This window comes from Convolutriloba macropyga, chromosome 9 (assembly GCF_964194025.1).
Source record: "Convolutriloba macropyga chromosome 9, txConMacr16.3, whole genome shotgun sequence".
Lineage (NCBI taxonomy): Eukaryota > Metazoa > Xenacoelomorpha > Acoela > Convolutidae > Convolutriloba > Convolutriloba macropyga.
Genome location: NC_134476.1, coordinates 54,726,174 through 54,753,948, shown reverse-complemented (window position 1 = coordinate 54,753,948; position 27,775 = coordinate 54,726,174). Strand labels below are relative to the sequence as shown.

The 27,775-nt window shown below is 34.8% G+C and overlaps 2 protein-coding genes across 4 annotated transcripts in view; both read right to left on the bottom strand.

Annotated features, from left to right (window-relative positions):
* Positions 1–230: 230 nt before the first annotated feature.
* Positions 231–18,557, bottom strand: LOC142345473 (uncharacterized). Of its 3 annotated transcripts, none has more exons than XM_075397532.1 (6): positions 18,390–18,557; positions 17,861–18,083; positions 17,103–17,247; positions 4,547–4,753; positions 3,756–3,881; positions 231–495 (listed from the first exon to the last, which is right to left on the bottom strand). In XM_075397532.1, the coding sequence occupies exons 2-6, from the start codon at positions 18,034–18,036 to the stop codon at positions 385–387; spliced, it is 765 nt and encodes a 254-aa protein (XP_075253647.1). In that variant the 5' UTR covers positions 18,037–18,083; positions 18,390–18,557; the 3' UTR covers positions 231–384. The 3 variants fall into 3 exon arrangements, with proteins under 3 accessions (XP_075253647.1, XP_075253648.1, XP_075253646.1); XM_075397533.1 differs by having other exon boundaries at positions 18,396–18,557; XM_075397531.1 differs by having other exon boundaries at positions 18,364–18,556.
* Positions 18,558–24,190: 5,633 nt separating this feature from the next.
* Positions 24,191–27,775, bottom strand: part of LOC142345471 (uncharacterized) — a 58,871-nt gene continuing 55,286 nt past the window's right edge. The window contains exon 5 of the mRNA XM_075397530.1: positions 24,191–24,459. Coding sequence (XP_075253645.1) covers positions 24,345–24,459 — 115 coding nt within the window. The 3' untranslated portion in view covers positions 24,191–24,344. The remainder of the gene's footprint in view (positions 24,460–27,775) is intronic.

Sequence of the window (27,775 nt, the reverse complement as noted above, 5' to 3'; positions counted from 1 at the left end):
TTGAGGCGGACAATAAACAACTTTTGACAGCTTTAACCCTCCAGGAACACTGAAGATGTTGAAATATGACATCTTTTTTATTTTGGTTCCTGCGTACTCGCAGCGCAACAGCATTAGGCCGACAGTAGCCTGTTCTCAGCTGCCCTTTTTCTTAAGGGCAATAAACCGATGACCACTCATGTATCACTCGTTGAATCATACTTTACAACCAATATTACTGCTATCATAAACCACATTGTCAAAAATGAATTAATCCTTGAAATTCCAGAAATAATTTTAAATTTATTTAACTGTTGAAATGTGTGAGTCAAATTTTACTGAGTTATGTTTTTTTATGAGTTTTCACTAAGCGGAAGCGCTTCTCTGCCAACAGAATTTTTATATTTACACCTTGAGGTACTTCTTAAGGAATGCGACAGCTCTCCTAGTGGCATCTTCAATATCAGCCACACTTTCTGCATCACTCAGGTCTGCTCTAGCCATGTAACCGTGAATCTGTAAAACACAAAATCCAACTTACCTTTATGCAAAGAAAAGAAAAACAATTGTCTAGCTATATTTGAATCTATTATACCTCGTCAACTCTCTTCTAGGCCACATTTTGTCGTGTGTTTGGAAAAAACAATTAAGTCATCATCAATACTAGGGCTGAAACTTGAAACGGTTTAGATGGATTAAAACGTTCTTTAAATCCTGTTTTACTTAATTTCGATCAGTGGATGGACATTATAATTTGAATGGATATTTGAATGGACTCTAGATTTACTCGCAAATCGCTTCCGATTGAACAAGAGATACTGGCATGCTGACAGTAAAAAATTTATTTTGCTCAAAACAGGAACAGAAATGGTTTTTGAGTTTGATTAAAAAGTTGAAAGTTTCAATTTCACGTGGTCTTGATACCATTGATTCTCAAGCAAGTGATTCGGTAAGATGATCAGCAGAACAGCTCCAATAGTAACTGAATCAGTTTCTGAACTTCTCCTTTTTATGAATGTCAAAGCAAACTTATCCATCAGAATTGAAAAGGGCACATTCGCTTGCTTACACAGAAATGCTATTTAGTTCTCAAAAATTGCAGACCAATCAGCATTTTACTAATCGTAGATAAAAGTTCATATCTTCTACTGAGTAAGGAATAAATTTGTTTTCAATAAACTGTCCAGCACAAATGCAAAAAACACCATTTCTGAATTTATGAGAGACATCAAGGAGAAAATTTAATACGGCAAAACCTGTTTCTTTTACTTAAAAAACTATTTTACAGCCCTTCAAATTTTGACGCATCATTATTGCCAAGGATTTATAGGAAAAATTAAACAAATCTTGGAGAATCTTTTAAGTGAAAATGCTAATTTGCCGAAAACGAAGAATAGCGCTCTAGTATTGTACCGGTAAAACTTAGAATTTCACCTTATAATCAACATTGTGTTCACGCCTTTCTTTTTTGTTAATGGTTCCGCATCTACAATTGAAAGCACTGAAAATTCCCCTTCGCCCAATGTCTTTTTACTATTAAGTAAAAGAATCTACGAAGATCATGGAAAATGGCACCCCGGGTCGAGGTTTTTGGGTAAATTTTTGTAAGAAATGCGGTGAAAGCGGCAAATTTTTGTAGGAAATGGGGCGATTGTTGTGAATGAGGTGAAAAAAAAATTCATCGCTTTTCACCACATTTTTTACCAAAATTCACAACAAAATTCACCGAATTTCTTACAAATATTCACCGCATAGACTATTATGAAAAAAGATAACTCACCGCTATTCGAACCCAGGGCTAGATGTCAACGCTAAAAAAGCAAAATTATGTAATTTTGGCGCTTTATGCATTGAACTTAAGTTAAATCTACGCTTGAGCGCCAATCGCACATGACTTTTCGTTGAATTTAGCGTAGATCTAACATAACTTTGCATTGAACTTAGCGTAGATCTTACATAATTTCGCAATAATCTTATATAATTCTGCGTTAAAATTAGCGTTGACCTACGCAAATTTCAACGCAAAGTTTTGTAATATTTACGGTAATTTCAACACTAAATTACCTAAGATCTGCTATCAACACAATGCGTAACTAAGGTAAATCTCAGCTTTGGAACACAAAATCTGGCAAGATCAACGTTGAATTTAACCAAAAATTATGTTAAATCAATGCCAAAATTATTTTAATCTGCGCTAATTTCATTGCGAAATTTTTAATATCTACGGTAATTTCAAAACTAATTTATGTTACATCTGGGACAAAATCAATGCAAAACTATGTAAGAACTAAACTTCGGAACACAATATCACGTAAGATTCAAATAATTTTGGCATCGACCTCACATAGTTTTGGGCTAATTTTAGCGTTGATCTAACCAAATTCGGTGTTCCAAAGCTTAGATCTCACAAAACTTCGCCTTGAATTTATCGGATATCTTACATAATTTAGTGTTGAAATTACCGTATATATTACAAAACTTCATTTGATCAACTCAATTTAATGCCCGTGTTGAATTACCTTTTGATTATCACCCCCCACCCAACTGATGTAGGAGTATAGGGTAATCGTAAACGTGGCCCGGGTCGAGGTTTGGTGGTGAATTTTTGTAAGAAATGCGGTGAAATGTGGTGAAAGAAAAAATTTCACCGCGTATTTCTTAGATCTTTTTGCGGTGAATGCGATGAATCGTGGTGAATTGTTTTTTCATCACGTTCTCGCTGGCGGTGCATTATTTTTTTAATCGTTTAATACGATGAATTATTTTTTTTCAATGCGTTCTCTGAAGTGGTAGATTATTTCTTTTCACCGCTAGAAGCGGTGAAAAAAAATTCTTTGCGTCAATTGGTGAAAAAAATAATTCACCACCACCGAGAACGCGGTGAAAAAAAAATTCACCGCGATTCACCTCAAAAAGATGTAAGAAATAAGCGGTGAAAATTATTATTTTTCACCTCATTTCACCGCATTTCTTAAAAAATTCACCACCAAACCTGGACCCGGGATGTGTTATTTTTCGTGTTACCAAAAAAAATTAGGTAAAACTAAAAAATGCTTCGGAAAAGCCGCATATGATCAAAAACGTTTGCTCACAAAAATGTGAAGTGCAAATTTTTCTACTCCTAATTTCTTGCTCTCTCTCAATAATGCGGTTTAGTAAAAAAACAATTATGTCTTTACTCTGCTCTTCACTTCGTTCAGCCATTTGACCGAAACAGTAAGTTTTAATTTTCACGAGCGACATTGACTTTTACATGTGTTAAATACAATTCAAAAAACAATTGATAAAAATACGCTCCATCAAATCTTCTCTTCGAGTCGTAAAAAAATAGGAGCGCTATAATAGCCCTCCTAGCTGAGAAGACGAGGGTGGCTATTAATTAACAACTAATGGTTAGAAATTGTGTCAAAATCCTGCTCTACACAATATCGATAAAGTTCAAATAATCCTGAAATGAACACTGAAATGAACTCTCAAAAAACGATTGCTGCAATGTAATCTAAATGCATAAAAATGTGATGGAGGTACTGATAACTTCCGGTTAATGATAACATGCGGATGTCAGTGCAATCTTGAAAGTTTGGCGCCAGTTACAAATAGAATAAAATGGCATTCGCCACTCATTTTCTCTTTTAAAAAGTGAAAACATTGTTGAACGTGTACGCAATACGCCGACTCATTATTCGTTCAAACAGCATATAATAATGGCAATTAACAATTTAAGCCAGAAATCTTCCAGTGACACCATAAAAACCATTATATTCCAAAATTTGTACCTGTTTAGGATAATCTTTGACCTCCACTGTGACCCCATTGGCCTCCATGGCCTTGATGACCTCTCCACCTGGTTTTATGTTTTCAGGATCATTGCCTGCAGGTAGCATCAACTGAGGCACTTTCACCTGAAAGACAAGCAATCAATGGCTGCTTTTTAAAATTAGTTATGTTACCGATCTATTGTTTGAAAAAGTAAACGAAACTGGATATATGCACTGGTGCATAATTGGGAAACAAATTGGGAGTTAATTTTTGCGCGGCCACTTTGATTTAGAGTCTTGCATGAAGATCGCTGTGCTTTTGAATTCTTTATCATTTTGAAGTCAAAAACGTTGTTTCTGCGGGATCACTTCATTTTGAAACAAAAACATTACTTTACTAGCGTTCGTTAAAGTTAATATCTACGGGACATCTTTCTCTAAACTACCGCGTTTTATCTCGGTTCGGTCCCGTAAAGTTATACATTTTTAATAATATTTTGTTTGTTTGAATTCTGTTGGGCCCAAAAACATGTTAAAGAGGAAATCTTTAGTGGTTGAGCTCTGGCATCCCGGGCTGAGGTCGTGGAATTATGACTGGACAAAACGTCGTCGGGGGGGGGGTGTCATTTCGGGTCATTAAATACACGGACCCGGAAGAAGTCAATGACCCGAAGAAGTTACTAATTCGATTAATAAATCTGGTTTTTCGGAGCTGTGGCCCGGTACTTCAAGTCATAAATCTGGCGTTTCGAAACATAAATCATATAAATAAATGTGTTTATATAGATGTATGTAGAGAAAGCATGAACCTTGTTGACTAGTGGCATGAGATCGTTTCCAATCATCTCCTCCAGTCTGATGGAGGGGTGGAAGTTCACTCCACATTCGAGTGGCACTCCTTCCGCACAGCAGTGGAAGATTGCCCATGATCCCCAACAAGTTCCAGTTGCAGCAAATGTTGTGGCTTTGTGCTCTGATTTCAGGTACTCAATCGTCGCCTTAGTGTCCGCCACAACCTAATGAGAGAAAAATTATGCTGGAATTAATATAAAGGAAAAAAAATAAGTGTAAAGTTATCTGGGCAGTATATATTAGAAAATTTATGGTAATATGTACAAGCATTGGCAAAAAAAAGCGCGCAAGATACAATTTTGCAAGGTAAATTACCATTTTGGGAGCATTTTCAGTACAAACCCGATTTCCGATTGTTCTGAATTTTAATTGTATCTACTGAAAGTGGATGGAAATTTAACTTCTGGAAAGTTAACTGGTAAAAGTTAAGTGATTAATTAATTTATTAAGCAAATTTTGTTCAACGTCATTATGCCAAAGTCGTTTTAAGCTATTCTGCGTTGGTAATTCGAACAGTTTTCTGACTAAATGGAAGCGATTGCACGCAAAAACCCATCTGTTTCTTATGGAGAACTGGAATTTTTTCCTGAGGATTTAAAACTCGATACATTTACAGTATCTACTCTTAGAAGTTTTGAAACAAACGGAAATTAGGCTGGCACTACAAATGTTTCTCGAAACGGGCCTATTACTATGTACAATTGAAATTTCCGCGTTTATTTGACAATGATTGTATCTGAAGAGTTTGTTCACCTTGTTAAAACTTTGAATAGAACTTCTCTTTATGTAGAATTCATAGACGTGTCAAGGTAGATGATTATAGGTATCATTTTTTGAAAAATTTCAATTCTTTGCATTGCGTAAGCAACGCAATTGTGATATTTGGTGTAACTGATAAATACTGATTCAAGAATTCAAACAAAAATCCAATGACTCACAGCAAAAAAGCACGTGTTTAACAAAATTAGTGTTGCATAAGGTTGAAATCGACAACATGGTTTTCTTGAGTTATTATACTTAGCTGGTTTTGGTCCAAAAAGAAAACAGGAAACCAGGTCCCCCGACCCGCTTTGGAGGACCTCGAAATTGTCGTCTGAAACTTGCTTTCGACACTCAGTTTTTACTGCCACTAAGTACCATAGGTCTATCGCCATGTTGAGTGTTTTGTTTTCTGTAAACTAAAGTTGTTTCCCAAATAAATTAAACAAAAACACTTATTTCTTTTGCGGCATTTGACTTCACACCATGTGGAAAAGGAAGCCTGCGTCCTCTTCGAGTTCCAAAAAAACGCTCAACTAATACTCCTCTTAGAGTCCTAAACACAAAACCATAACACCTCTCTTCGAGTCATATTTAAAAAAAAAAAAAACAATGAACAGAAAAAGCAGAGATCTCCTCTCCGAGTGTTTTTTCCTTCACATAATGCAAAATTTTAAAGAAAACATTGAAAAATTTTTCTCGAACAACAGGTGTGGCAATTTTCATCAAAGCGGACAATAAATTATCTCTTGCCTTGATTTTTATGGGTGCAAAAAAAGTTAGGGCAAAGGAGGTTCGGAACCTTCAACCCAAGCAAAATAGACAAAAAAACATAAATCACTTGGCTACAAGGGCCTTGCGACTGCGTAACTTACAAATAGTTTGTTGTGCCAATTTTTTATTTCTGAAAATGACCAAATTGGGTCTAACAAAAATCAAAAATTCCATCCTTGAAAAACCACTCGAGATGTGATTTTGGTGAAACCAAACAATAAAAAGATTGCATACAAGAGACATAAACACTTCCAATAAATACCTCAAAGTTGGATCGAGAGCTATTAACAATGCATTTTGAGGGCAAGGACAGTCATTTTTCGAAGCAATGAAAATCGCAAGAAACCAAAAACTCAGTCACGCAAATTAGTAAAAAACTCAATTACCGCAGAGCCAATTAAAACGGTTGGAAAAAAAGTAGTAGAGAAATTCATTTTGTATATGCTCACAAGTAGCTCAATGATAGCAATTATTTCTGAGAACAATAACAAGACCAAAAAAACTTGTTCAAGGACAATATCAAGACTCGAAAAATTTTGAATTCATATATTTGTTAGGGTCAAAAAACTTGTAGCTCTTGATCGAAGCAAACAGTGTGCTTATTTCATCATCTTAATAACAAATGAAAAATTTAAGCACATTAGGATTGAGTGATATGACAAAAAAGAGTACCAACAGCAAGTCACAAGACAACCAAAAATAAAATAAATCTGTAGCTGAAAAATTATTAAAATCTGTTAATATCACGAGAATATAAAATATAGCCTTTGTTAAGCGTCATTATAGAGCGAAGGAGAACAAACGATAGTGAGACCTCGAAAACAGACTACAAAAAAGACCACAAAACCGGAAAAATAACCTTGATCAAAATCAAAAATAACAAAGTCCGAGTCTTATCAACCATTTACTAACCTATGGTGCATTGAAAACAAACAAATAACCAGTATATACAAAATATTAGTATGAACTTTTGAAACCATTCTTTTTTAATCTTTTTTTTTAAAAAAAAACAGGGAAATGAGCATCAAAAAAAGGAAATTTAATCTAAAAGCCAGAAAATTATTCCAGCACTACTCGGTCCAACAAAAAATATACAAACAAATCACGCTTTGAGTCCTCGGCTGTCAAGGCTTCGAGAAATCAAAACTTACAATTGCTTTGTTGAAGCAATTTTAAAAATTTTTGAAAAAGTTTAGATTTTGTCCAACAAAAAACCAGAAGTCCAGCCCTAAAAAAAATCACACGACACCTGATTTTGGAAAAAGCAAACAGCAAAAAATTTGCAAGAGAAAGGAACAGACAATTTCAACAAAAAACCTAATATTTGATTTGGAGCTGTTAACATTTCTTTTTGTCAGTAAAGAAAGTCATTTTTGAAGCAAGTAAACTAAACTTTAATCACGGAAACGAGTGAAGAAAACTCAATTACTGCAAAGCTAATGATATGTAGGTAAAAATAGCAGTTTGTATGCTTCACAAACAGCTCAAGGAAAACAAGTACCTCTGAGACAACACCACAAGATCGGATGAAAGCCAAAAACAAGAAAGTCTCAAAAACCCTACTGTCATTTGGAAGTCATAGTTCAAAACTAAGAAAAAAATATAGTTGTAATTTCCAAATAATACCTCAGATTTGTTTCCGGCTCATAAGCAAGCGCTGACATTTTTCCTTAATTGGACAAAGTATAAGACAACAAAAACTAACAATATCGATCGAGACTAAAAAACGCTAGTAAATTTTGAATTCAACTATTTTTAGGGTCAAAGAAATCGTAGCTCCTGATTGAAAGAAACGGTTGATTATTTCATCCTCTAAGTAACTCATGAAAGATTTGAGCATCATTAGAATGGAGTGATATGAAGAAAAAAAGTACAAACACCAAGTCAATAGACAACCAAAATTATAAAATTTCTGTAGCTGAAAAGTAAATGAAATCTGTACATATCACGAGAAAATAATATATAGCCTTTGTTAAGCGTCATTATAGAGCGAACGAGGACCAACAAAAGTGAGGATTCAAAAACAGACAACAAACAAGACCACAAGAACGGAGAAACATCCCAGTGTCTGAGTCTTATCAATCATTAACTAAGCTATGGTCTATTGAAAATGGACAACAATACATTTTATACACAAAAACTCGCATAAAACTTTAAAAAAAACAGGAGAAATAGAATCAAAAACAGAAAGTTTTATTTTAAAAGCCAAAAATTTATTCAGACAATACTTTCACAGTCTAACAAAAAATATACAAACAAAACAAGCTTTCAACCCTCGGCTATCAGGGCTTTGAGAAATCATAATTTTCAATTGGTTTATTAGGGCAATTTTAAAATTTTTAAAATGTTTAAATTTGGCCTAGCAAAAGTCAAGAAGTCCAGCATTAAAAAGACACTCGAGACGTGATTTTGGAAAAAACAAACAGCAAAAGATTTGCCTGAGAATGGCACAGACACTTAAAAACTCAAACATTCGATTGATAGCTATTAACAATTACTTTTGACAGTAAGGAAGGTCAGTTTTTGAAGAAAGTAACCAAAAAGTCAATCACTGCAGAGCTAATTAAAATGTACGTAAAGACAAAAGTCATAAATTTCAATTCTGCAATGCTTCTCCAAAAGCTAAATGAAAACAGTTACTTCTGAGACAACGCAACAAGCACAGACTGAAACCAAAAACGAGAGGTTCTCACTAAAAAAAACTCCTACCGTTTTTTCGATATAATAATTCCATAATAAACAAAAACTATAGTTTTAAGGTCAAATAATACCTCAAACTTTTTTCGGGTTCATAAGCAAGCGCTGACAGTTTTCCTTAGTTGGACAAAGTATAAGACACCAAAACGAACAATATCGATCAAGACTCAAAAAGTTTTAAATTCATATATTTGTTGGGGTCAAAAAAACTGTAGCTCTTGATCGAAGCAAACAGTGTCATTATTTCATCTTCTTAGTAACTCATGAAAGATTTTAGCATCATAATGATTGATTGATATGACAAAAAAGAGTACAAACATTAAGTCACAAGACAGCCAAAGATAAAACAAATCTACAGCTGCAAAAATACTAAAATATGTACACCACAAAAATATAAAAAATAGCCTTTATTAAGCGTCATTATAGGGTGAACGAGACCAAACACTTGTGCGACTTCGAGAACAGAATAAAAAAAAGACCACGGAATCAGAAAATGTCCTTGATCATACCATTTACTAACCTATAGTACATTGAAAACAAACAATTGAGCTTTATAAAAAAAATTTCTATAAGCCTTTTAATTCTTTCTTTTCTAAGAAAAAAGGAGAAAAAGAATCAAAACAGAAAATTCATTCTAAAAGCCAAATTTTTTTTCAAAAACTACTTTCTCAGTCCAACAGAAATTATACTAACAAATAAAGCTTTGAACCCTTGGCTATCAGGGCTTTGAGAATTCATACTTACAATTGATTTGTTAAAACAATTTTAAATTTTTGAAAATGTTGAAATTTGGTCTGGCAAAAATCGAGAATTCCAGCCCCTTAAAAGTATCTCGAGACGTGATTTTGGAAAAAAAAACAGGAAAAGATTTCCAAGAAAGGCACATACACTTACAAAAAACGCAAACATTTGATTAAGAGCTGTTAACATTTCATTTTGACGGTAAGGAATGTCATTTTTTTAAAGCGAGTAAAAAAACTCAGTCACACAAATGGTTAAAAAACTCAATCAATGCAAAGCTATTTAAAACGTAGGTAAAGATAGCAGTCAAATTTTCAATTTTGAAATGCTTCACAAATAGCTCAAGGAAAGCGGTTACTTCGGAGACAACGCAACAAGACCAAACCGAAACCAAGAACGAGAAAGTCTCAAAAAAACTCTATTGTCATTTCGATATAATAGTTCAAAACTAACAAAAAACAATAGTTTTAAAGTCAAATAAAGTCTCAGACTCGTTTCGGGTTCACGAGCAGGCGCCGAAATTTTTATCTTATTGAACTGATTATAAGACAGCAAAACGAACAATATCGATCAAGAATCAAAAAGTTTTGAAATCATATAATGGCTAGGGTCAAAAAAATTGTAGCACTTGATCGAAGCAAACCGTGTCATTATTTCATCATCTTAGTAACTCATGAAAGATTTGAGCATCATTAGGATTGATTGATATGACAAAAAAAGTACAAAAACCAAATCGCAAGACAAACAAAGTTAAAAAATATCTACTGCTGCAAAATTTTTAAGATCAGTACATACCATGAAAATAAAATCAATTGCCTTTATTAATCGTCATTATAGGGCAAACGAGACCAAACAATAATGAGACACCGAGAATAGAATACGAAAAAGACCAGGAAACCGGAAAAATATCCTTAATCATACCATTTACTAACGTATAGTACATTGAAAACGAACAATTAAGCATCAATAAAAAAAAGATTGTATAAACCTTTGAATTCTTTCTTTTCTAAAAAAAACAGGAGAAAGAGCATCAAAAACAAAAAATTTATTCTGAAAGCCAAAATTTTTTTCAAAAACTACTTTCTCAGTCCAACAAAAATATACTAACAAATCAAGCTTTGAAACCTTGGCTATCAGAGCTTTGAGAATCATAAGTTACACTTGATTTGCTGAAGCAATTTTAAATTTTTGAAAATGTTTAAATTTGGTCGAGCAGAAATCACGAAGTCCAGCATTATATAAACCAATCGAGACGAGAATTTGGAAAAACCAAACAGCAAAATATTTGCATGAGAAAGGCGCAGACACTTAAAAGCAGAAACCAAAACATTCGATTGAGAGCTGTTACCAATTCATTTTGACAGTAAGGAAAATATTTTTTATTAGCAAGTAACCAAAAACTCTGTCACTCAATTGACTAAAAAAACTCAATCACTGCAAAACTTGTTAAAACGTTGGTAAAGGTAGCAGTCCAAAAATTCAATTTTGGACTGCTCCACAAATAGCACAACGAAAACAGTTACTTCTGAGACAGCGCAACAAAACCAGACTAAAATCATAACGAGAAAATCTCAAAAAGCCCCTATTGTCATTTCAAAGTAATAGTTCAGAACTCAGCAAAAACTATAGTTGTGAAATCAAATAAAATCTCAGATTCGTTTGGGGTTCATAAGCAAGCACTGACAGTTTTCATTCAAGGGACAAAGTATAAGACACCTAAATGAACGATATCGATCAAGACTCAAAAAACGCTAATAAATTTTGAATAAATATTTTTGTTTAGCTCAAAGAAATCGTAGCACTTGATTGAAGCGAAATTTTTCATTATTTAAGCATCTCAGTAACCCATGAAGGACTTGAGCATCTTTTGGATTAATTGATATGACAAAAAATTGTACAAAGACCAAGTCACAAGATAACCAAAGGTTAAAAAAATCTGGGCAAGGCGAAATGTCACCTAATTTTTGAAAGTGAGTAGCTGCAAAATTGTTTTACTCTTTACATATCAAGTGAATATAATAAGCAGCTATTATTAAGCGTCTTTATAGAGCGAACAAAACAAAACAATAGTGAGTCTTCAAAAACAAACGACGGAAAAAACGCAAAACGGGAAAAAATTTCCTGGGTATTAATTGAAAACAAACTCCTACTCAATTGAAAAAAAAACTTGTATGACCCTTGTTTGAAAAAAACAGAAAAATCATCAAAAACAGAAAGATTAATTTCAAAACCAAACATTTATTTAAACACTACTTCATCAGTCAAATAAAAATATACAAACAAATCACGCTTTCAACCCTTGGCTCTCAGGTCTTTGATAATTTATAATCTACAATTGATTTTACTTTAGCATTTTAAATGGCAATTTTAACAACCAAAAATTAGTAAATTAGTTCTAGCAAACATGTAAAAGTTCAGCCTTGAAAAAGTCACTAGAGACGTGATTTTGGATAAAGTAAACAGCAAAAGATTCGCATGAGAATGGCACAGACACCTAAAAAACCCAAACAATCGATTGATAGCTATTGACAATTCATTTTGACAGTAAGGAAAGTCAAATTTTGAAGTGAGTAACCAAAAAGTCAATCACTGCAGAGCTAATTAAAATGTACGTAAAGACAAAAGTCATAAATTTCAATTCTGCGATGCTTCTCCAAAAACTAAATGAAAACAGTTACTTCTGAGACAACGCAACAAGACCAGACTGAAACCAAAAACGAGAAATTCTCACTCAAAAAAACCGCTATCGTCTTTTCGATATAATAGTTCAAAACTATCCAAAGCTATAGTTTTAAAGTCAAATAAAACCTCAGATTTGTTTCGGGTTCATAAGCAAGCACTGACAGTTTTCATTAAAGGGACAAAGTATAAGACACCTAAATGAGCGATATCGAACAAGACTCAAAAAACGCTAAAAAATTTTGAATAATTTTTTCTGTTTAGCTCAAAAAAATCGTAGCAATTGATTGAAGCAAATTTTTTCATTATTTAAGCATCTCAGTAACTCATAAAGTATTTGAGCATCAGTAGGATTGAATGATATGACAAAAAAGTGTTCAAAGACCAAGTCACAAGATAACCAAAGGTTAAAAGAAATCTGGGCAAGGCGAAATGTCACCTAATTTTTTGAAAGTGAGTAGCTGCAAAATTGTTTTACTCTTCACATATCAAGTGAATATAATAAGCAGCTATTATTAGGCGTCCTTATAGAGCCAACGAAACCAAACAATAGTGAGTCTTCAAAAACAAACGACGAAAAATACCGCAAAACCGGAAAAAATTTCCTAGGTATTAATTGAAAACAAACTACTACTCAATTAAAAAAAAACTTGTTTGACCCTTTTTTGAAAAAAAACAGGAGAAAAATCATCAAAAACCGAAAGACTAATTTCAAAACCAAAAATTTATATAAACACTACTTTCTCAGTCAAATAAAAAAAATATAAAAATAAATCACGCTTTCAACCCTTGGCTATCAGGGCTTTGAGAATTCACAACCTATAATTGATTTTAATTTAGCAATTTAAATAGCAATTTTAACAATTGAAAATTAGTAAATTAGTTCTAGGAAACATGTAAAAGTCCAGCCTTGGAAAAGTCACTAGAGACGTGATTTTGGAAAAAGTAAACAGCAAAAATTTTGCATAAGAAAAACACAGACACTTCCAACAAAAAAATCTAACAATTGGATTGAGACCTTTTAACAATTCATTTTGAGAGTAAAGAAATTCGTTTCCTGAAGCAAGTAACCAAAAACTCATTCACGCAAATGATTAAGAAAACTCAATCACTGCAAAGCTGATTAAAAAATAGGTAAAAATAGCAGTCGAAATTTCTTTTTTGTTTATGCTTCACAAATAGCTCAATGGAAACAGTTACTTCTGAGACAAAGCCACAAGACCAGAAGAAGACCAAAAATGAGAAAGGCTCAAAAAGCCCCTTTCGTCATTTCGAAGAAATAGATCAAAAGTAAGAGAAAACAAAAATTGTGAAGTCGAAAAATACCTCAGATTCGTTTCGCGTACAGACAAAACTGACAAAGAGTAGCATTGTCGTGATTGTATTATCCCTAGTTTTTTAAAGGCCAGGCGTTCAATATTGTATAGTACGGTTGAAGATTGAGTGTGGCTATTAAGATAATAAGTATCAAGATTTGAGTAAGGCCGAGACAAATTAAGTAATTTCTTATGTAAGAATTTTTGATGTTTGCTGTGATAGCCTTCCTCTCTGCTGAAGCATGGAAATTGTTGCTTGAGGCATACTCACGTGCAATAGATTATTCTAATAATTTTCGGGCCATCTTAAACATAAACAGGGTATAAAATTACTTTCAATTTTTTGGCAGATCAGGTTCAGCAGTCTATTATGGTGCGTTTACTTGCTGAAACCTCTCTGGAAATGATTTCATTCCAAAAGTTTTTTGACAGTGTTGAAGCTGCAAAACTGACTGATTTATTAACGAGATTTAATGAACTACAAGATATCACTGAAATATCTTTCCAAAGAAAGACAATATTTGAAAGCCGCTATCACCGTTTCATTAACGTGCAGTTCAAGAACCATAATTTTTTCACTACGGGTGCATTTTCGCCAATGGGTTTGAAATAAAATTTATTACGTGGTCCGGTTAAGCTGAGTTCACTTGCTCTACCGAGTGTAGGACGTTTCATGGTAAAGTCACCTGGAAAATTACAATAAAAAGACCGGGAATCTAACCGGGAATTGTATTTATTTGTAACTTGTGGTAATTTTTTATACGCAACCATCAGCAATACCTGGAAAGATAGTTGACCGCTGGTATAATCAGCAGGAGAACTTATGTTTTTGACTTATTTATACTGCTTTTCCCCGCTAATTTCCGGCAGGAGTTGGTTAATTTTTTCGGCTTTCTTGCCATGATTTGGTGGGTAAACGTCGCGCAGTGTATTACAAACGGGGTCCCGCTTTTCCACCCCTAATTGCTTAACCACCTATCATTTCACCCCCGTTTGTTTCGCCCCTATATGATTTTCCCACTTCTTAAATGAAACATAGCTGGCAGATTGCCAGAAAATAGCCGCAATAGATTCGTAGATCGGCAGTCTCAAAAAAAACAGTAAAAAAGACAGACCAAAAAAATTCGTCTTTTCATTGAAGACTGACCTGTTATATTTTGATTAAAAATCTGTATAAGTCCTTGCTGCCTCTACTATTAGCTGATCTCAAATAACCTTCATTTAGAGTGACACACACCCATTTGACCTTATCTCTTTGAATTAAAGTAAATAAAAGTCAATTTCAAAGTGAGGAAGTCATTTTTGAGAGTGAGCTAAGTCAAGTGTGACCAAAAATTTAATCACGCGAATGAACAAAAAAACTCGCTCCACTAAGAGCGAAAAATGACGTCACGCATGCAATTCAGTTGAAATTGCATGAACGAATGAACAAAAAGTGGCTGTGACGTCATATGGTCGTAACAAAAATCATGACGACGAAATAAAAAAACATAGCAGGACAAGTCCTGAAGTACAATTCAAAGAATTTTCATTGACTTAACAAACAACTAGACCTAGAACGGACAATGAGTGAATTGGGAAAACCATTTCTAAAAAAAATCAGATGAAAAAACCAAAAAAAAAAACAGAAAATCAATGACAAAATGCTGCTATGGAGAACAAAAAACCACTAGTGAGATATGTAATTTTAATTCTAACAAAAAACTAGGTCCAGAATGAGCTGTGAATGGATTGGGAAAACTATTTAGAAAAAAATCCGATCCAAAAAATCGAAAAAACAGTAAAAATCAGAGTGAAATTGCAGCATGTGAACAAAAAACCACTACCGAGAAACCGATTTCTTGTTCAAACACCGTTTTCTCACTCTACTTTAAAATTAGAGCGAAAAACCACTCGCTTTTTTGCTCCATTTCCTGTTTCGGCGTGACCAAAATCACCACTCCAATTTGACTTCAAAAATCATGAAAATGTGTGAACAGATCTTAAAAAAAAACATAGCCGGAAGAATTCCGGAAACGACTCGAAGTAGAAATCTGACTATTCTCACTAATCAGATGCATCACCAGCATATTATCAATCGACAGACAGTGTAAGCAATTCACAAAGAAAAGACTGGAGAACTGGAAACTTGACAAAGGACCAAATCAAAAAATAATTTTCTCTAAAAATCCAAACAAAATTCTCTACAAAAAAATAACATGCAGCTTCCCATCCATAACTCATAGAAATCAATTATTTATATATTTGGCCAGATCAATCGCCCACCTAGTAATTGCAGAGAAACGTTATACAACAAACTATAAAAAAGACTAAGAAAAACTCTTTAACGAATTAGAGATTTGTATAATTTGTTTAAATGAAAACTGCCCTGCTAAGCCTTCAAGTGCAAATTCATAGCATCGACATCTACAAAAATGCTCTTTATTGAGAAAAAGTTACCAACAAAAACATTAAATTGGAAGAAATAGGCAATAAACTTAGAAAAAAGACAAAAAGTGGCCAAAATTTGCTCTGATTTACTCGATTTTCTTTAACAAAAACAACTCTAAACTAATATCAATCAAAATGAGAGACATCCAAAAGAGCTACAACAACTGACTTCCACTAGAAAACTCGCCAAATGCTATCAAAGAACAGAAACGACATTTAAAACCAAATTGAACAAATAAAAAAACGAGAAAAAGTAAGGTATTTTTTAAAATTTACAAGAAAAAATAAAGCCAAATAAAGTTACTTTGAGCAAATAGAGCAATGAAATGCTCGGGGAAAAATGGGCAAGTCATAGCTAGCTAAAAAAATTGTCTACCATTGAAAAAAAAAACGAAAAGCCAAAAATTTAAAAAAGTGTTTAAAAAATTCCTAATTTTTCTGCCATTTTTCTTCAGAAAAAATGTTTTATAACAACAAAATTGTAATGGATTTGTATCCCCGATGATCCTTGAATAACGAGCTTCTATGCAAATTGCACTTAAAGCAGTAAAACAAAATAAAAGGCCAAAATACAATAAATTTCGTCGAAAAATCAGCAAAACTGATCAAAAACCTCCAAATTTGCATAAAACTCAATTTAAGTACTTGAAACCTTCAATTCCTATCAGAACGAGCCCAAATCTAATACAATATCATAATCAAACCTCACAAACAAGAAAAATTGCAAAAAAAAACTGCTTTTAAAAGCCGCACGTGAACAAAAAAATTTCGCTCGCTCAGAGAAAATTTTTTCACACATCAATTTCTCGCTCTCTCAAAAACAGCGGTATGAACAAAAAACCACTCTCTTTTCGCTCCGCTCTTCACTTTTGTTCAGCAACCAAATCACTCCAAATTTTTTCACGCGTTTCATTTCCCGCTTCAAAATTCACTCCAATAAAATTGATTAAAAAAAAGGACTTCTCCAATACTCCTCTTCGAGTCGTAAAAAGACAGCGCCCCAATACAATTCAAATTCTTTGAATTGTAAAAAAACCAAGCGAAGGCCAATAATAGCCCCAGCTATCGCTGTGCGGCTATTAAAATCAGGGTGTGAAAAAATAGAACCCTTACTAACAATTTGTGAGGTGAATTGTTTGACAAATGGGATTAAGAACTCTGGTGTCATTGGTTTTCCCGCACAAGACTCTCCCCTGTAGATGTCTAGCATCACCACCTTGCACCAAACTTCCCTTGCCAAACGATCACACAGGAATTTGGTTCTAAAAACTGTACATGCTGTACTTTCTCTTTTGTATATACAGGTTGAGGTGCTCGTTAAAGAAGGGCGTGCTATACCCATTCAGACCACTTCTGCTTATGAAAATACACAGGAAGTCCGAATTCAACAACGATCCAGAATAGGACTCGGACAATATTCGGGCGAGTTCAGCCCGTTCATAAAACCCATCCAGGCCGAAATGTGCTATAATATAGACTTCAACTTGTTCACGTTATGAAACGAATTAGGAAAACCGTAATTCAAAGAGTAATTTATCAGAGAAGCGCTCGCTCAAGTCCATCAAAGACCATATAACTTAAGAGCCGCTTATAGCGCATACTTGATGCATTAAATGTGATGCAAAAAAAATTAGTAAATAATTATTTTTTAAGTTAAAATATTATGACTTTTCTATGATTTCTTAGTGCTGATTTATCTAAAAAATTCATTTTTCTTTGAAATTAATTTGAAATCCAGTAGTAATAATTTTGCTTATAATAACTGCTCAGTAATAATTGCTACAGCAATAGCTTCTATCTTGTATTTTCTACGCCCTACAGTTTTTTATTTACACAAATAACAGCTGAACATTGTAAACAACTTGTTAATCCTACCTGCCGCCATTCATGCCGAATATGTCATAGTAATGTAGAACCACTTTATCACCACTCCCAACAATGTACAGCTTGATTTCTCCCCCTGGCAGGTCAACTGTCTCCCCTTCTTCCTTGTGGTTGGCTATTAATTCCGGCAAGCTTCCAGCGGGGCAGCAACCTGTCTCTGACGTCATTGTTACTCAGAATTTTTTTCCTCCACGATTTATCAATAATCTTCTTGCTGAACATGTAATTAAATTTCACGTTTATTCTGTCTACAAAGTTTTTATTCCAGAGAAAAAAACAAGATAATAATAATGTACAAAATTGTGACTGGAAATTTGTTTGCTCGAAAAATTTGTTAGGTGTCACATTTTTGAACAGTTCATTTTATAGTTCATTTTTGGAAGTTCTATTATCAAAAATGCGTTGATTTTTGGACAAAAGCTTTCGGCTATTTTAAGTTTCTTTTGCTCAGTCACATTTTGTTCATTTTTCATTATCAAATAAAATTTGACAACCGTGAAATTTTATCAAGCAGCTGTACAGTTGCCTGAAATGAATTAGTTTCTTCTGCTTTATAATACAGATCTAACGAAGGGTCAATCACTTTTCACTATAAATGAACCAAAATGATTCAGAGAGTATGAACAAATTCAATATTTGCTAGTTAAATAGAAAGAAGCTTGCAAGTGAGCAAGATGGCAATGGAGCAATTGAAGCGATCAAAGGTCTGGCGAACTTTGGCTTCGCTTTACTTCGCTTTACTGGCCATTCGATACATTGCCCAAATAAGGCCTGCAGTTAACTTTCAAACTGACTGAAGTTGCAGATGTTTAACTAAGGCTCAATTCATTTAAGATGCGTCAGGCAAAACTGATACCGATCTATTTATGATCTGTTGCTCGTGCGTACAAATAGTTGCACAGTTTGAGAAGATTTCACATGCAGATACTTTCAAATGCATACGTGGAATTGATGCCATGATGACGGGTGATTGTGGGGTGACTTGTCAAAAGGATCCTGACTGACATATTGTCGAGTCTTGTTGGCAACTTTGCTTACATTATCTTGATTTTTGTTAATTTGTTCCGCAATACTTCAGTTTATCTAGCCCTACAAATCTGAATATACTAAAATGGCTTCAGACTTTATTGTTATCTGTTCATCTCGAAGGTGCTGGCCAACCATGGGAATTTTTCAGAAAATTTTGCTCAAAACACGTGGCTGGTATTCTTTGGTCTTCATAAAAACCTTAAGCAGCTCCCGTACTGTTGAGTAACTTGCACTTGCAGATAGATTGATTCGATTCGACTCTCAGGGGTCAGGGCCATGGTTCATTAACAAAATCTAAAGATCGTTTCCATCAACCCATGCAGTAAATCAGGTCGAGCTAGTAGATTGATCAGGTATACATTTTTATGATCCAACGCAGGTTTGAAATTGGCTGTCTGCTCTATGGTTGAGCATCAGAGGGTGTTGCAAATAACATTTTTATTTAAAATGACTTGGCATTTTGATTCATTTAGTATTTTCACGAATGTTTAATGAAAATCAGCCTCCACAGACTCCTGATACAAACTTTTAGGTATCAGTCCCTTTGGAATCTTCGCCCCAAAGGGTAAAGCGTTCAGCCCAAAGAGTTCAGCTGTAGTTGTTCGGTAGGTTTGGCTGCGGTTCACTCCCCGCAGCATTCCCTCTTCATTGCTTCTTTGACAAAAGTGAAACCGTCAATTTTGGAATTGTAGGTTTCCATATCCAAGCTTGTCTGGATATTCTCCGGTCCTTTCATACTTTCTTTAATTGCCAAACGACAGAAGTCTTGTCTCTTTTGTCCCTCGTGCTCCGCGGACTACCAAGCTAAATTCCGTTCATTTACTACGTTTTCCTATTCTAATAATGCAAGTGCTATTGTATGTATCTAGTAAGTAATTTGAACCAAAATTCCAACTTCCATCAAACCAAAGTTTGCAATTGGGAGGACACTCGAGTGCTTGAAACTTTGTTTCTCTTAGTTGTAGTTGATGGGTGTACGAACGCTTAGGGTGAACGCACCATAGAAAACAATTTCTCTTTAATTTGAGAAAATAAAAGAGATTTAAATAACTTTGAATTGAAACTATTAGATAGATGGAATGATTGTAACTGATCACTTGCACATTGTTAACCAAGATATACTGACCAAAGAGTGTACTGAGTTCAGAACTTAGTTACAATTATGCTATTTCTTACGCGTCATTCATGCAGTTTTATTTCTCTTCACACTCAGTTTTACCTCCGACAGTACTTAGTAATCAAAAACAAAGAAATAAATCAGGGACCAAATGTTTTAAACTTTCAAGTAGTGGCATTCTATCCCTCCAGTACACTGCTGCTATGAGTGGATTGTTTTCAGTTTACATATCAATGATTACAGTTTGTGGTTTAATTTAGGTATCAGTCCCTTTATCAAACTTTTAGGTATCAGTCCCTTTGGAATCTTCGCCCCAAAGGGTAAAGCGTTCAGCCCAAAGAGTTCAGCTGTAGTTGTTCGGTAGGTTTGGCTGCGGTTCACTCCCCGCAGCATTCCCTCTTCATTGCTTCTTTGACAAAAGTGAAACCGTCAATTTTGGAATTGTAGGTTTCCATATCCAAGCTTGTCTGGATATTCTCCGGTCCTTTCATACTTTCTTTAATTGCCAAACGACAGAAGTCTTGTCTCTTTTGTCCCTCGTGCTCCGCGGACTACCAAGCTAAATTCCGTTCATTTACTACGTTTTCCTATTCTAATAATGCAAGTGCTATTGTATGTATCTAGTAAGTAATTTGAACCAAAATTCCAACTTCCATCAAACCAAAGTTTGCAATTGGGAGGACACTCGAGTGCTTGAAACTTTGTTTCTCTTAGTTGTAGTTGATGGGTGTACGAACGCTTAGGGTGAACGCACCATAGAAAACAATTTCTCTTTAATTTGAGAAAATAAAAGAGATTTAAATAACTTTGAATTGAAACTATTAGATAGATGGAATGATTGTAACTGATCACTTGCACATTGTTAACCAAGATATACTGACCAAAGAGTGTACTGAGTTCAGAACTTAGTTACAATTATGCTATTTCTTACGCGTCATTCATGCAGTTTTATTTCTCTTCACACTCAGTTTTACCTCCGACAGTACTTAGTAATCAAAAACAAAGAAATAAATCAGGGACCAAATGTTTTAAACTTTCAAGTAGTGGCATTCTATCCCTCCAGTACACCGCTGCTATGAGTGGATTGTTTTCAGTTTACATATCAATGATTACATTTTATGGTTTACATTGTATATTTTCTTAGTTTATATCAAATTACATCTTTCATGCTTTGTTAGAACTTCAAATGTCTGCTTGCTTTAACACAGCTCGCAATTATATTATCAATGAACGGAGTAAATTTAGTTTTATGATACAAATTTATTAAGAGGAACAATTTGTTGGAAATAATTTTGAATTAAATGCACATGTTGAGACTACAGTCTGGTGATACCCGTGTTTAGGCTTCGGCTTATGAAAAGACTCAAAAATTCCAGCGGGGGCGGCCTAGTTTAACCAAAATTTCCCTGTCGAATTTTCCACTGAAAGTTGAACAACAATCTTTTCATTAGGCACCTTGGGTAAAGCATGAGCTTTCCATGTGTTAAAAAATAGCATTTTATTAGTCTGGCCGATGAACAAAATTTGTTCGATCATAGTTTCTTCATGGGTCAGCAGTTGTTTTTTCACAAGACGTTTTTTCGGAAAAATGGAAATAAAATTTTTCTTTACTTTTTTGCTTCTGTTTATTCTGATGCGGCAACGGAGCAGCAAAAAGCATCATCAACTAAACACTAGAGCGGTCCAATTTGAAATGCAATTAGAAACGTGCCAAAAGACATTAAATTTTTGAAATTAAACAATAGCTAGGATAAAACAGTTATCGCAGCTGGACAGTATCACCATATTGCATGTGAGTGGAACTAGGTAGCTTAATTGTAGTTATCTTTTCACATTAGCCACAATAGAAATGTCACTTTATAATTTATCATCTCTAAAAAACGCAGATCTTGTTAGATTATCGATACTTGAAAATTTCAAAAGATGAAGGAGCATAAATGCTGACTACCTTGTAGCCAAAAGAGAGAAATTATATTGCACGTAAGATTTTTGAAGCGAAAATGCAATCTCATTAAAAAAAACTTTTTGACTCATGATTTGACAATAGCTCAACTAAAAGACCACAAGAAAATTTTGGCCAAGTTCAAGCCCAGCGTAGCTAATTTGAGCCCAACAGTCCAACAGATGTCTATCATGTCAAGTTGGGTCAAGCAAAGTCCATCAAAATTGATTTTAGTCCAGCAAAGATGAGCATGACATTTTGGGTCGAGCTGATGTCCAGCTGTTCACTTAAGTCTTACTAACATTTATCATAAGTTGTTTGGATTGGGTATGGTTTTTTATAATTCGGGCATGAACCTGGGTTCAAATATTAGATTTTGGGATTTCCATAAGACAAAACAGGAAAAAGTTCCGAAGCAAAAATGTAAGTTCTCTTGATCAAAAACAGTATGCCTGGCTGAGCCAGCGAACGGGATGGAAAAAATTTATAAAAATGAAGAAAAAGGAAGAGATAGAGAGAGAATGGGAGATAGAGAGACAGTAGGTTTCCTTCAAATTTTCCGTAAAAACGAACGGGAAAAAATGAAGGAAGTTTGCTATCTATCTTTCTATCTCTCTGTCACACACAAGCACACACACACGCTCTCTCTCTCACTCTCTCTCTCTCTTTCTCGTGATCTTTTTGTCTAATTAAGTTGTCCTATTTTATGTAAAATTATGTCCTAATATTTCATGAAATTTTCACCGTTTCAATCGGTTTAACTTTTTTGCTGCCTTCAAATCTTCAGTGTAACGAAACTAGCACTCCAATTTAACTTTCGTTGTATAGAAAAAATGTTGTATAGAAAAACCATTGAAACAGATATGAAAGAACTCTTGAAGACACTCGAAGTTCAAAGTTGACCTCACTTCACACTTGTACTAATTTTAAGGCTGAAATTTTAAGTGTCAGCATTTAGAGAATTGCTTTGATTTTTTCCCACGGTATGATGAATCATTCTGTAAAAGTAAGACCGAGGAACCTAGACAGAACGTGTGATAACATTTCTTTTTTGTACACTTTTTGTTCAAATGCACTATAGTACACTGTTACAAGAAGGCACTTTAAACCATTTTTTAAATTATAAAAATAACTGTGCTGGACACTGTTCAAAATTGTGCGCAAAATTGCACAAGCCCTTAGGAAAACAAACAATAGCTAATTTCAAACAGGTTTCCGACCAAAATTTAAGTTTACAGTGCAGCAGTGCTCTTCAAGCCTGGTTAGTATCAAATGTTACTATAATTTTTAAAAACGTCTTTAAAACGACAACTGGAAAAGATCATTTTTTCCAGCTTTTCTACAAACCTCAGCTGGAAAGGCCGCAACTAAAAAACACTGCAGCCTTACAAAATGCCATTTAAAAATTTTTTGTTTTGATCGACGTCAAAATGTAAAATGAGCCTGGTTTAAACTAACTTAGAAATTCTGTAGCTTGCAGAAAAAACTACGGCTTCTCTCTCTCTTATTTTCTCGGTCTTTATCTATTTTTTGCCCTTTTGTTAGAGAGGTTATTCCGGTTTTCTTCAAGGTCGCTTTCCGCAATCTGACGAAGTAAATAATTAATACCCGCGGTTAGCAACTCAAACGACTAAACGACTATTATTAAGGTGATATTTCATCTTATTTCAAGCTTGATTCTTCACTTACCTTTACCAATGTTTCCAGTGATAGATTTTATGTTTTTTTTCAATGAGTGCAATATAGTGAATGGGGTCATCTTCAAATAACAAAATAAAGGCCATAAAACGATGAATCCGGGTAATTAAGTTATAGTGCATTAGCTAATTAAATTTCATTCGAGGGACGGCTATTTTGTTTTAGTTACTTATTAACCTTCATTTGACTTCTGCATATTTCTAAAGTCCAATTAAAACTGGTCGCCAAATTAAAAACCTTTTTGACACTTTGATAAAGCATCCAAATTTTATCTTGTTTTTTTTTTCTAAGATTGTCGCCAGATTATTAAAGCTCTCGCCATTTTTTCTTTTTTTTGTTTCAGTCCTAATGGACGTCAAGGGTAGTCGATTGTGGCTATTTCCTAGCAATCGGCTGACTTCGTTGAAAGGAGATAGCCCACCAATACTCCTGAAGACTATAGTTGTCGAGCCTGAGCCGTCTCGAACAGCAAAAAAATGGTTCCTGGTCTTCACCATGGGTCCTGAAATATTTTTAAAAAATGAAAAAAATCACAGCAGATGTCAGCAATGATGAATTAAATGCAGATTGATAATACAAATTGTAGCATCAAAAACTTATTTGCATTTAGTTATACAACTGTAGTTTGTCGATACCCATAAAGAAATTGTTTCCCTATTTCCATATAATTCTGCAGTTGTCTGCCGCTGCTATTCTTGGAGGATAGCTGGCTGATGACATGTCTGTTGATAGAGTGGGAAACAAGTGCTCTGTTCCAAGTGCAACCACGTGCAGATATCTGACCACGTATCAGACAAACACCAGCTAGAACAAAAAACCATTTTAATCTGATAAAAAATACTGAATCCACCCCCGAGTGTTTTTTACCGTCCCCAGTTACAAGTTATATGTTATATAGTACGTTACTATGCAAAAAATAGCACGTGCGCTTGGGGGGCGTAAAATATATAAGCCCACTAAGCTGGGGGGGGGGGGGGTGGGTGGGGCAAAACAGAATAGATCCAAAATATTTTGGTTAATTTTTTACTATAAAAAACGTACGAGCAAGTCTTAAATGCCAAAAATCTGTATAGTGCCAGAGACCAAGATGACAGAATTTCTTATATTGATAAACATAAGCTAATTTCTATGTACTTTCGATATCTTCAAATTTACATGTTGAGTGTTTTAAGCAAGGTTACGTGACTCTGCGGAAATCACTTTGGAGTTCTCGCTGGACAAGTCGAACCCCGCTTCCCACCTCCAGAGGTTCTCAGAGAGACTTCATACTGAACGATGTCACTTATACTTCACGTGACTCTTAATGAAGTTTATGAAGAACCGCGTAGTATTTCGAGATGTCAAACCAAAATTTTGAGGTGACATCTGCAGAATTACGAACTTTGCTTAAAACACCTGTCTGCAGTGCCAGAAGTCAAAATGCCAGAAGTTGCTACTTAGCCAGAAGTTGAGTTTCATTGACTTTAGTCATTTTGAAACGTGCGCGTTTCGTATTTTAAGCATGGTTAGTGACTCTGCAGAAGTCACTTCGAAATTCTGACTTAATATCTCGAACCGTTTTGCGGTTCTCGATAAACGCCAGAAGTTCTCAGTGGCAGGGTTGAAAGTCCACATTGTTCATTGACGTCAACTACTGGCTCTGTATATGGGAAATTCTGATATTTTTTCTCACACCTTTTAAAACTTGCAGGTAGTATATCGTGAGCAAGAGTGGGGGGGGGGGTAAAAAGACGTACCTATGTATAAAGATAACGTGAAGCCCATATTCCCTCAAATTCCAAAGACGTACCTCACAGCATGATACCCAAGGTGTTCAAGCAAGGGGGATTAGCAAGTTAATCCCTTAATATTAAATTAGTAAGGTCATTCACTCATTCCCATATTGCACTTTAATAATGTAAATTTCCAAAGACGTAACTCACAGCATAACACCCAAGCTGTTCTCTCAAAGAGGATTAGCTAGGTAATGTTTTAATATTAAATTAGATAGGATGACTCATTTACACTTACGTACGGTTTACGTGAATTTCAAAAATGTACCTCACAGCATGATACCCAAGCTGTTCACACGAAGGGGATTAGCAAGATAGTCCCTTAATAACAAAATGGGTCTTTGACGCCCTTCAAATTACACTTTAATAATTTAAATTTCCAAAAACGTACCTCACGGCATGATACTCAAGCTGTTCACACGAAAGGGATTAGCAAGATAATCCTTTAATAATAAATTGGGATGACTCATTTACAGTTACGTATGACTTTTCAAAAATGGGCCTCACAGCATGACACCGAATCTGTTCATACAAAGGGGGGTTAGCAAGATAATCCTTCAATAATAATTTAGGGGTAAAAGGACGTACCTATGTATTAACATTAGGTATAACCATTTTCCCTCAAATCCCAAAGATGTACCTCACAGAATGATACCCACGCTGTTCACTCAAAGGAGATTAGCAAGATAATCCCTTAATAATAAATTGGGACGACTCATTTACAGTTACGTACAACTTTTCAAAAATGGACCTCACAGCATGACACCCAAGCTGTTCACACAAAGGGGGATTAGCAAGATAATCATTCAATAATAATTTAGGATGACTCATTCACAGTTACGTACAACTTTTCGAAAATGTGCCTCACAGCATGATACCCACGTTGTTCACACCAGGGGGATTAGCAAGATAATCCCTTAATATTAAATTAGTAAGCTCATTTACCCTTACCCAAATTACAAATTACTATGTCAATTTCCAAAGATGTACCTCCTCACAGTATGGTAACCAAGCTGTTCACACGAAGGGAATTAGCAAGATAAAGCCTTATTAAAAAACTATTGAGGTCATTTACCCTTTCCCATATTACACTTTACAAATGTCAATTTCCAAAGACGTACAGCACAGCATGATACCCAAGCTGTTCATACGAAGGGGATGAGCGAAATAATCTCTTAATAGCAAATTATTTAGGACATTTACCCTTTCTCATAGTAAACTTTTTTAATGTAAAATTCCAAAGAAGTACCTCACAGCATGATACACAAGCCGTCCACACTAAGAGGATTAGCAAGATAGCGCCTTAACATCAAATTAGTAAGGTCATTTACCGTTTCCCATAGTACACTTTAAAATTGTCGATTTCCAAGGATGTACCTCACAGCATGATTCCAGAGCTGTTCCCACGAAGGGGATTAGCAAGATAATCCTTTAATAATAATTTAGAATGACTCAATTACAGTTACGTACGATTTTTCAAAAACGTACCTCACAGTATGATACCCAAGCTGTTCACATGAAGGGGATTAGCAAGAAATTGCCTTAACAATAAATCAGAAAGGTCATTGACCCCTACCATATTCCACTTTATTAATGTACATTTCCAAAGGCGTACCTCACAGCATGATACCCAGGCTGCCAGCTGTTCACACGATGGGGATCTACAAAAACCACATCGAAAACACAAATTTGCAAGTGTCAGACAACATGGAACTGAGCAGATCAGTCCGTGAGCAATTCTGTGATTATGAGTTATCCTATAGACCAATGTATGAAAATCAACTGGGATTTTTTGAGGTGGAGAGAGAACTTTAATTTTCTCTGGTGTGTGTCTGACGAGTATGACAATTTGCAGGAGCAGAAACCTCAAAAGGATTGTGACGAATGGGAAAATGGGTCAATGACAGAGAGTATTATTGCAAGTATAGAGGAAGAGAACGCACTTGAACTCAAGTTTTGAGGCAAAAATTGCGACAAGGCAGTCCGCTTTTCGTGTTTTACTACAGAAACTGGACAATATAAAATGAAAGAAGTACAGGGAGCATCGACTGTTGAAAAGACTTCACTCAAGTCTGCCAAAACCATCCGCAGTAAAGTAGTCGATGAATGTGCAGATAAGCAAAATCATATTTTTTCTCATGATGAAATTGAAGCAATATCTGAAAAAACTTTCAAAAACCATCAAATGTGAGCAACCGGCGTATTGTACACAAAAGACAGACAAGCAAAGGGCTCTTGCTGTCAATAACCCAGAGAGAGGGGGAAGTAGAAATCCAGAAGTTGATGAGAAGGAAGAAAAAATGTGTCCGCCATTGAGCAAATTGAGATGACATACTGATAACTAAACT